General features: G+C 40.8%; 1 protein-coding gene across 1 annotated transcript; it reads left to right on the top strand.

The window, feature by feature from the left end:
* The first annotated feature begins 408 nt into the window (after positions 1–408).
* On the top strand, positions 409–3,809 carry LOC120042303 (trichohyalin-like). Its single transcript, XM_038987126.1, has 3 exons — positions 409–1,182; positions 2,566–3,073; positions 3,225–3,809. The coding sequence occupies exons 1-3, from the start codon at positions 414–416 to the stop codon at positions 3,247–3,249; spliced, it is 1,302 nt and encodes a 433-aa protein (XP_038843054.1). The 5' UTR covers positions 409–413; the 3' UTR covers positions 3,250–3,809.
* Positions 3,810–11,413: the final 7,604 nt, after the last annotated feature.

The following is an 11,413-nucleotide window of genomic DNA, read 5'->3' on the forward strand; positions in this document are numbered from 1 at the left end:
AGAGACAACAAGAAGATGAGAAGAAGAAGGAGAGAGAAGAAGAAGAGGAGAGACGCAAACAGAAGCACATAGAGATGGAAGAGGAAGAAAGAGGGAGTGAAAAAGAGAAACAGAGAGAGATCAAAAGGAAGAGAATGGAGAAGAGACAGAAAAATATGGAAAGAGAAGAAGAGAGACAGAGCGAGAATGAAGAAGAACGATGTAAACAGAAGCAAATTGACATGGAGAAGGAGGAAAGAGAGAGGGAGAACAATACACAGAGAGAGATAGAAGAGATACACAGAGGACAACAACAAGAGGAGAGACAAAAACAAATGGAGAAGGAGAAAGAAAGGGAGAAAGACAATGAGAATCAGAGAGAGATGGAATTAAAAGATCGTCAACAGAAAGAGATGGAGAAAGAAAAGATGATCATGAGAGAGAGGGAGGAAGCAGGAAGAAGAAAGGAGGGGCATAAAAATATTTTGGGGGAAATTGAGGGACAGAATGAACTGGAGATAGAACAGGAGAGAGAGATGGAAGACAAGCATGAAGTGATTAAGGAAGCAGAGGAAGAGTACAGGGAAAGAGAAGAGAGAGCAAAGGAAGTAAGCATGAAGAAACATGTAGTAGTTAATGTTAAAGCAAAAGCACGGGAAGTCTTCAATAGACGTAAAGAGAGAAGGTTAGAAGTGTTGAAGGGGGAACGAGAACACATAGAAAGAGGACAACAAATCAGGAGGGAGAAGGAGGAAAGACGGCTGGAGATGGAAAGAAAACAGGAGAGGGCAAGACAACAAGAGGAGCAGGATAAAAAACAAGAGATTGAAATTGCTAGACAGAAAGAAATGTTCAGACTAAGAGAGGAGGAGAGGCAGAGAGAGGAAGAGAGAGAGGAGGAGAGAAAGAGAGCCGTTAAAGGCCATTTAGCTTTAATCAGAGAGAGAGAGATAATAGAGGCAAACAGAAGAGAGGAGATGGTGGAAGAGGAAAGAAGGGAATTCCTTGAAAAGCACAAGAGAGGTGACTTAGAGGAGGAGGAGGAAAAGGAAGAAGACAAGGAGGACATTCTCCCACCTGATAAAAGTATCCGAAGGAGAGCTGTGGGCTGGATAAATAAGAAGTGGGAGAAGAGGAACCTCAAGAAGATCGAGAGAACCTATCAGAGAGAAGCTGAGGAGGGCTATAAGATCGTCCACATAGGTAAGACCTGTTTTCCCTCTGCTTATGACATCATCCTCTTTAGTCTCCTCTACACACATCAGTTCCACACCAGTCATCATGTTGCATCATTGTTTCAATATAAAACTACTGTGTAAAGAATATGTTAGCTGACATGGCTAATTGAGTGACTGACTGACGTAACAAGAAACATACTGCTGATGTAACAACCACGTGTTTAAATGGTACATTGTGTCATCTACCAGTCTAACTCTCAAGACTAAGTAGAGACCCAGAAAGAGTTGTGTCATCTACTAGTCTAACTCTCAAGACTAAGTAGAGACCCAGAGAGAGTTGTGTCATCTACTAGTCTAACTCTCAAGACTAAGTAGAGACCCAGATAGAGTTGTGTCATCTACTAGTCTAACTCTCAAGACTAAGTAGAGACCCAGAAAGAGTTGTGTCATCTACTAGTCTAACTCTCAAGACTAAGTAGAGACCCAGAAAGAGTTGTGTCATCTACTAGTCTAACTCTCAAGACTAAGTAGAGACAGCAGCATACCACCCTGCATACCACTGCAGGCTTGCTTCTGAAGCTAAGCAGGGTTGGTCCTGGTCAGTCCCTGGATGGGAGACCAGATGCTGCAGGAAGTGGTGTTGGAGGGCCAGTAGGAGGCACTCTTTCCTCTGGTCTAAAAAATATCCCAATGCCCCAGGGCAGTGATTGGGGACACTGCCCTGTGTAGGGTGCCGTCTTTCGGATGGGACGTTAAACGGGTGTCCTGACTCTCTGAGGTCATTAAAGATCCCATGGCACTTATCGTAAGAGTAGGGGTGTTAACCCCGGTGTCCTGGCTAAATTCCCAATCTGGCCCTCAAACCATCATGGTCACCTAATAATCCCCAGTTTACAATTGGCTCATTCATCCCCCTCCTCTCCCCTGTAACTATTCCCCAGGTCGTTGCTGCAAATGAGAACGTGTTCTCAGTCAACTTACCTGGTAAAATAACGGTAAAATAAAAATAAAAATAAAAAGACCCAGATAGAGTTGTGTCATCTACTAGTCTAACTCTCAAGACTAAGTAGAGACCCAGAAAGAGTTCCTAAAAAACACACACAAAAACGTGTTTTGGGGGGATCCGGGGGCTACTAGTGGCCATGCGGCCCTAAGCGATCACATATGCCCTGGCACTATACAAAGAATAGGTGCCATTCGGGACTCATGTTCAACTTAGGGTCAGGTCAATTCGGGATGGGAATTATTGCACTTTATTGACAAATTCCATGCCTTGCTCAACTGAAAAGAGTAAAGAATCATTGAGATTAAATTGTGTTTTCTATTCTTCATTCCCTGTGTCCATTACATTTAAGTTGATACCAGATCCCTAAGTTGAATGTGAACTCTACTTCTTCTCCCCTACCAGCCATCCCTGGACACACAAGGCTAACAGCCACCATGACACGGGCAGAGAGAGAGAGGGAGAAGAGGAAGGAGCTGCTGAAGGCTGAGAAGAGAAGGAAGAAGATGGAGGATTTTAATAAGCAGTGGAGAGAGCAGTCCCTGCTTAAAAAACAAACTCATCAGAAACTGAAGGAGGAGAGGGGGAAGATGAAGGGACATTACCTGGAGCAGATGAATCTGGAGGCTGATGCTCAAATCAACACCCGTTGTCTAACCACCCAACACAGCCACGATTATCTGGAGACAACACAGCCCACTGGATCTGGAGATGGCCACCAGGAAAGGCCAAGGAGGCAACAGGCATGGGCAGAGATCCAGGAGGGGAGTTCAGAGAACCAGCAGGAGTGGCCAGAGAACCAACAGGGGGGGCCAGACAGCCAGCAGCTAGAAGCTCCAGAAGAGGCTGAAACATCAGAGCCAACCTCCAAGAACAAGAAAAGGCCAGGCATCTGGAAGAGAATTAAGATGAGGTAAAGAATGTTTAAACATCTATTCATGTTTTACACTGTTAATATATATGTTGTCACTTTAAAAAGTGACATTATCCAAATGTGAGGGTTTAGTGTACATGCAACACACATGTAAATATATAGATACTTACCTGTCTCTGATGTCTTACAGCATTCCTGACGTGCTGTCTGCCTAGAGCTGGAACTCGAAGAAGCCACAGTTCCACTGAGGTTACATTGGTCATTAAAAGTGTCGCCCAATAATTCCTCCTCCTCTAAGTCATCAAGCCACATTTCCTCCACAAAACATGATCGTCTCCTCAAGCCAGCAAGTATCCTCTTTATCAGGCAACAAACCATCGAAGGTCAGTGACTCTCCTCCCCAGAGCAGAGGTTCTCATCTTTATCCTAATTAAATTCATCTCTGCTCACCACCTCTACTGTCCTAGAAAATATCCCAAAAATGGAAATGGTTTAAACAGAAGTCCTCCCCTCAGACCAGTGGCTCCACAAACCAGAGTTTCTTATCTTTATTCAAGTTGAACGCAACTCTGATCATTTCCACCACCTCACCTGTTAAGGGGAGGTGCTGAAAAGGAGGTCTGGGAGGAGGTCTGCAGGTAGCCTGGACCGGACCGGTAGCAGCTAAGTTACTGGCTCCATCCCCGGACAGAGCTACTCAAGTCAGGCCAGTGATGTTTGACGATGTCATTTTTGTTATTAAAGTTTTACGTTTTAATAAAAGCATTACATTTAAAAAGCAATATTGTTGTTACGGTGTGGATTGTTTTGTTATTTCATTAGAATTGAAACATCCAGTAGTCATGGTAGATGTTAGACTTTCAATGAGACACCTAACATTCCATCAGTTTGCTACAATGTGTGACATGTTATATTAGAGAGGAGTCCTCTATACACATCTATTTTAGACCAGAGGAGAAATATCAGATTGAAATAGCTTCTCTAAGAATCTGAGGAGAGAGCAACAGTAGACGCATCGTTAGCTCCCCCACCTCCAGTTCAGTACTTGGGTCATTCCACCAGTTGAGCACCTTTTGGGGAGTGTAACTTTTATTTCACCTAATTCTAACATTCTGTCATAAAGAGCACATGTTCAACTTAATAAAACACATGTTTTCCCATCTCAAAAGTTTAAAAAAAATACATACTATAGCAAGTGCCTATTAAGTGCCAAATAAAGTGACAGGGTTGACTGTAACAGAGTTGACTGTTTCATTTAGAATCAACCATAGATGATGTGTTATAATTCACCCAGTGGTGATTGCAGCATGTACATCTTGGTGGGGAAAACTCTCCCAAAATGTTTTAGATGAATTCCAGCAAAGCCACTACACTACACTAAACAATACATTAATTGCACTATAACTTTGACAAACAGTGCCCACAAACTGTTATGGTCGACATAAAGCTATCCCAACAGCAGAGCTTTCTTTTCAGCACCATGGAGTGAATCCTTTAAAAAAAAACATGGCTGATATGGCTGACTTGCTTAAACAAATGTGGTTTCTACTGACAATTGAGATGTACAAACTATGGCATAAGGGGACAACAAGTGGACTACAGGCAATCCGTAATTTTGATGAAGACATTAATGAGAGAGCTGGACGGACGCAGTCAATATAACCGTTTGTTCAGCACTTTAGAAATGTTGATTATGGGCCGCTCTTACAGTATTCTCCCTGTACACCAAGTCATAACTCTATGTAAGCAGACTTTGAAAGCTCTTACAATATTTGATGATGACATTTCTCTAAAGGCTATAGTCTACATGTGCAGCACCAAGTCAGAGCAGTAGGCTAAATTATGAGAGGGGAAAGGGACCAAATTATTCGTGTGAGGCACATGGGCTATTAACACCTTACTACACAACATACACTTAGTATTACTTTCTTAGCTACAGTATACACATCTCCCTGACATAGTACATCATTTATAGAGCAGCATCCAATACATTTTTGGACTCACCTTGTTGTGATGTGCTCACTTGAACAGGAAGGTGTCCCGGCTCTACCAGGGCCTTGAGGTGGTCTCCCACAGCTCTGCTGGTGGAGTGGTAAACACCACCCCCGGCTCTACCAGGGGGCTTGAGGTGGTCTCCCACAGCTCTGCTTATGTCATGTTCTGTGGCCTTGCTGTTCCATTTCTTTACTGCCCCTGCAACACAGAAAGAAACACATTTAGTCATATTATATAAAACACTCAAAGTAATGGATATGGAGCATCTATGGCCTCAGTTACACCTGGCACCTAAATGTGACTTCTGTCATCTGATCACTCTAAGCTGAATTAGGTTCAGATCTACCAGGATGGGCCTTTGACATTTAAAATGGTTACGGTAGGGGTTGCGGGTAGACAGTACACAACGTAGAACGAACCACGCTACAAACAGAAGTTGACGTTTAAAATGGTTATGGTAGGGGTTAAGGTTAGGGTTTAGGGTAGGGATGTCCCAGGGATCCTGGATAGCATTGACCATTGTGCATTCTTCTGTCTCTTTTACATAGCAGGTGATGGATTTTGATGCTAATACAATATTCCATGATGTTTCTATATGATAACAATAGAGTAATATATTTAATATGATGTACAATATTCCATGATGTTTCTATATGATAACAATAGAGTAATATATTTAATATGATGTACAATATTCCATGATGTTTCTATATGATAACAATAGAGTAATATATTTAATATGATGTACAATATTCCATGATGTTTCTATATGATAACAATAGAGTAATATATTTAATATGATGTACAATATTCCATGATGTTTCTATATGATAACAATAGCATAATATATTTAATATGATGTACAATATTCCATGATGTTTCTATATGATAACAATAGAGTAATATATTTAATATGATGTACAATATTCCATGATGTTTCTATATGATAACAATAGAGTAATATATTTAATATGATGTACAATATTACATGATGTTTCTATATGATAACAATACCGTAATATATTTAATTTGCCATATAGTATTTTTTAACAGTTTCACTAATACATTTGTATTAACTTAATCATTATCATTCAACGTCAGTTCACCGTCTCACCTCATACTGTATTGGAACAGCAGCAGCTGACTGTCCGGTTCAACATCAGTTCACCGTCTCACCTCATACTGTATTGGAGCAGCAGCAGCTGACTGCCCAGTTCAACATCAGTTCACCGTCTCACCTCATACTGTATTGGAGCAGCAGCAGCTGACTGCCCAGTTCAACATCAGTTCACCGTCTCACCTCATACTGTATTGGAGCAGCAGCAGCTGACTGCCCAGCTTAACATCAGTTCACTGTCTCACCTCCTACTGTATTGGAGCAGCAGCAGCTGACTGCCCAGTTCAACATCAGTTCACCGTCTCACCTCATACTGTATTGGAGCAGCAGCAGCTGACTGCCCGGTTCAACATCAGTTCATCGTCTCACCTCATACTGTATTGGAGCAGCAGCAGCTGACTGCCCGGTTCAACATCAGTTCATCGTCTCACCTCATACTGTATTGGAGCAGCAGCAGCTGACTGCCCGGTTCAACGTCAGTTCACCGTCTCACCTCATACTGTATTGGAGCAGCAGCAGCTGACTGCCCGGTTCAACATCAGTTCACCGTCTCACCTCATACTGTATTGGAGCAGCAGCAGCTGACTTGATCGTTGATGCTAATCAGCATGTTTGAATCTGAGAGTAAATAGAGCCGACTACAACTCTAAAAATGAAGGGTTCAACTGGAGTTATTCTCAGATCCCCTAAGAACCGTAGGGTTCTTGGTCAATGAAAAACAGCCCCAAAAGGTTCTTCAAAGAACTTGTTAGAAGGTGGGTTCATCGAGGAACCTCCGTTGTTGCTGGACTTCTTCCGGGAACTTCGCAATTACAACTGAAAACGATGGTGACAAGTTTGGATGCGACAACAGTTAAAAAGGTTAAGTTGGGTTGATGTTTGGCTCTGAATATGTCTCATTTATAACAATAATATAACATACTAATAATGAATAACGAAGACAATGATGGTTTTCTGTGAATATCTTCCATAACGTTACTATAGCTAATTACCGTAAATATTAGAAAGCCGGGTTTGACCGTCGGCGTTGTATGAGCTACAGTACAGTACCGTAATCTAGCTAGCTAACGTTATGTCTTAACTAGGCACAACTAGGTTTAGATTATTTCCCTGAACTATATTCTTTCCCATATATTGTATATCGTTTCCATAAAGCCAACATGGCTTTACACTCATTAACGTAAGTTTCCAATCTAGAGCAGTTCTCACTTTTGTGATAATGAACTAGCTAACGTTAACTAACTAACTAAGGACGGTGACCTGTCCAGACGAGATGTTACAACGAACTGAATCGTCAATGGAGGTCTTCCTCTTTATATAGCCTGCTACAGCATGCAATACTATTAACTCACAAGGGGGCATAACGTTACGTGTACAATACTATCTCATTTTGGAAACGTTACATGGACAATACTATCCCATTTTGGAAACGTTACATGGACAATACTATCCCATTTTGGAAACGTTACATGGACAATACTATCCCATTTTGGAAACGTTACATGTACAATACTATCACATTTTGGAAACGGGACATATACAATACTATCCCATTTTGGAAACGTTACATGGACAATACTATCCCATTTTGGAAACGTCACATGGACAATACTATCCCATTTTGGAAACGTTACATGGACAATACTATCCCATTTTGGAAACGTTACATGGACAATACTATCCCATTTTGGAAACGTTACATGGACAATACTATCCCATTTTGGAAACGTCACATGGACAATACTATCCCATTTTGGAAACGTTACATGGACAATACTATCCCATTTTGGAAACGTTACATGGACAATACTATCCCATTTTGGAAACGTTACATGTACAATACTATCCCATTTTGGAAACGTTACATGGACAATACTATCCCATTTTGGAAACGTCACATGGACAATACTATCCCATTTTGGAAACGTTACATGGACAATACTATCCCATTATGGAAACGTTACATGGACAATACTATCCCATTTTGGAAACGTTACATGTCTGCCCCCTTGTGGAGGGAAATTAATATCTTAGATGGTAGCTGTAGATGGGATTCAAATGCATAATGGTATTAATACAGTGTCTAGACTACCTCTTTTGTATAAATGCCCTTCAGAATCCAAACACAGTATTGCCACGCAGCAAAATGTTGCGTATAATCTTTCAAGTCAGCCTGATAAAATATTGAACAGTTTCTGTACAAAGATATCATGAAATGTGATATTAGACCTGTATGGCAGTACTGCTACTGTATGGCAGTACTATATTGGCGATTGCTTTCTCCAATATGTTCTTCTCTTTTGCATTCAATTGTATGTCGATGCCATTTATCTTTCAATATTTATTTAATATATATATATATTTTAATGCCTGTAAGACTATTCTTTGACACATTTTCTCTTCCTTTGAAATTCTTATAAGACAGAACATGGACACAATGCAATTGGGATCAAGAAGAAGGTACAGATCTGTTGTAGGACAGCTGCATTTGAAGTGTACATTTAACCTACATAGCAGTCAATATGTAACGAATGTGAAATGGCTAGCTAGTTAGCGGGTACGCGCTAACAGCGTTTCAATCAGTTACGTCACTTGCTCTGAAACCTAGAAGTAGTGTTTCCCCTTTCTCTGCAAGGGCCGCGGTTGATGTGTGCAGAGGGTCCCTGGTTCGCGCCCGTGGGGACGGTCTAAAGTTATACTGTTACAAATACAAACTGAATCTTCATGGGACAATGGGGAAATCCATTTCACCGTGAGAGTGAAATCCCGCTGGCCTTTGATGGGGAGAACATCCACGCCCTCGAGGACGTCCCCATGGGACTTGAGGCTCTGCTAGGGCAGAATTATTTTTTTCCTTAAATTTCCCAAAAATGTCAGAAAAACACTTATGTTGTTAAGTTACTGTGTTCTGGGGAGAAGAGAAGTTGGGGTGAAGTTACCAGGGCCGGTCATAAAGATGGCAAACTTCCTAACATAACTAAGTGGATACGATATACACACTAAAGCTGAAAAATCTGTATTTAGCATCAAGTCTACAATATTGTTAGTTTACCTATGATTAATTTTTAATGTATGTTGTTTTTTTTGTACATCATTATTTTTTATATTTTTTTAAATGTCATGAAAAGCATTATACAAAGTAAATGTATTATTTGTTATGGTCTGACATGTCTGCAGAAATGTTGCAATTTTAAAATGTGTTTTGTTTGGTAAATTGTTTTGTAAATATTAATTCACATTTGTGGTGCCACTAAATAAACAATTAATTATTTCAGTCAATATTGTTATTAAAATATGTTTTTGTAATGCAGGGAGGGTGGACAGGGAGTTAAAAAATGAACCCCAAAAGGTTCTTTGATAAACTTATAGGGGTTCCCACAAAAGGTTCTTCAAATAACTTTTAGGGGTTCCCCCACAGTTTCAATTTGAAGAACACCTAAAGGATACTCCAGGAACCTTTACTTTTTAGAGTGTATATTGATAAAACTCACCTTGTCCGAGAGACATTTACAGAGTTATACACAGCCCGATTTGGGATGACTATTTTGGGGCGAAACAGCGACCACAACAGACAGACCTGATATCACCCATAATTCAACGTCCTTGGACGTCACAAGCTGAGTGGGTATGACCAAAGTTATTCTATTTAGCTACACTTTGTAGTAAATTTTTACACTATAGTAAATGTTTCTGATGCCACATCGCCCGTTTTCAAAGGGAGTCGTTTTTTTTGTCTGAAAGTATTTTCTCAACTGCGATACCAACTCCAGTCAGCAGATGGCGATGTGCGTCTTTCAGGTGATTCTGCCACTGTGACGTATAATCTAGTGGAAGGGACGCTTCTTCAACAGCTAGTCAGCCACCTTGGTTCACTAACTTTATGGAAAAAGGTTTATTCAATAAATCTAGCAACTCCTCTCATACTGGGAAAATACAGGAATACACACTCAGAGCCTCCTGACTGGGCCCTGTTTACACCTCCACACAGGAATACACACTCAGAGCCTCCTGACTGGGCCCTGTTTACACCTCCACACAGGAATACACACTCAGAGCCTCCTGACTGGGCCCTGTTTACACCTCCACACAGGAATACACACTCAGAGCCTACGAGGCTTTTCTAAAAACTCACTTTGCGTGGTTCGCTCACCTCTTTTTTTTAAACTAGGTTTGAGATTTGGTATCCACTCGGCTTGCTGCCTCAGATCAAAGGTGGGTCCATCTGCTCCGTTCCCAAAGTGTGGTCTCCCTGAGATACCAAGTTTGAGGGATCCCTCGTGTACCATTTACCCAGGTCATCAGGAGCGGTCACCAAGTGAAGATTAACATCCCCAAATGTGGTTAATTTCTTTCATATCAAATGGAGACAAACTTATCACACAAGTCAGAGTTATTCTTAAACTAAATCTTTATTCACTTATTAATAAGGGAGCAGGTCAATACAACGTACACATAAAAAGTTAATCAATTGAGTGCTCTACGATAATGATGGGTGGTCGAAGAATCACCCCCCGATGATTCGTTGAGAGCCACGAGACAAAAGTACAAAGGTCTTTTACAGCCAAGATACACCCCTTTCAACCTACATGACCAACAATAGACGTATAGAACGGGTCACAAGGTTAAGATTTGTCTGAAAGATACTTATAGTTCCCAGCAGACAGTATCTACTGTAAAAACAGTACTCTTTGTGTAGTGACCAGGGTCTGGCCCTGGGGTCATCTCTCCCTGGTACCATATAGAACAGAAACATTAACTCATGCTCTGGAATGCAGTCTCTTTAGGTTTTATCACCCAAAAGACATTGTAAATCTCCTGTCAGTGTTTTCTCCCAGAGGCCCATCCTCAGTAGAACACAGACACAATAGTTCTAAGAACCCTCTATTCTGTTGCATAAAACAACCATTTGATCCAATAAAAGTATTATAACTTAATGTTGCAGTTTTGCTCTCAGTTTCCACTGAAAGTTGACTAGTAACAACAACTGGGACATAAAAGACACCCACAATGAGACCCACTAAATCTGCCCAAGAAGAGAAAAACTAAAGAACAACCCACACCAAACTTAAAGACAGGAAGACCCAGTCCCCAATGTCATGCTCTAGTACATTTGGGTTGGCACATCTGAGAATGAATCCTGATATTCTAAAAGAAGGGCAACAACGTCAATATAATTATACCCGAAAATTGTCAGTTGATTGCATAAATAATTATGATTACTAAATGTTACATGAATTGGAAATATGAAATATCAAAACCAAATGTTT

The sequence above is a fragment of the Salvelinus namaycush genome, unplaced genomic scaffold, assembly GCF_016432855.1.
Source record: "Salvelinus namaycush isolate Seneca unplaced genomic scaffold, SaNama_1.0 Scaffold65, whole genome shotgun sequence".
NCBI classification, from domain to species: Eukaryota; Metazoa; Chordata; class Actinopteri; order Salmoniformes; family Salmonidae; genus Salvelinus; species Salvelinus namaycush.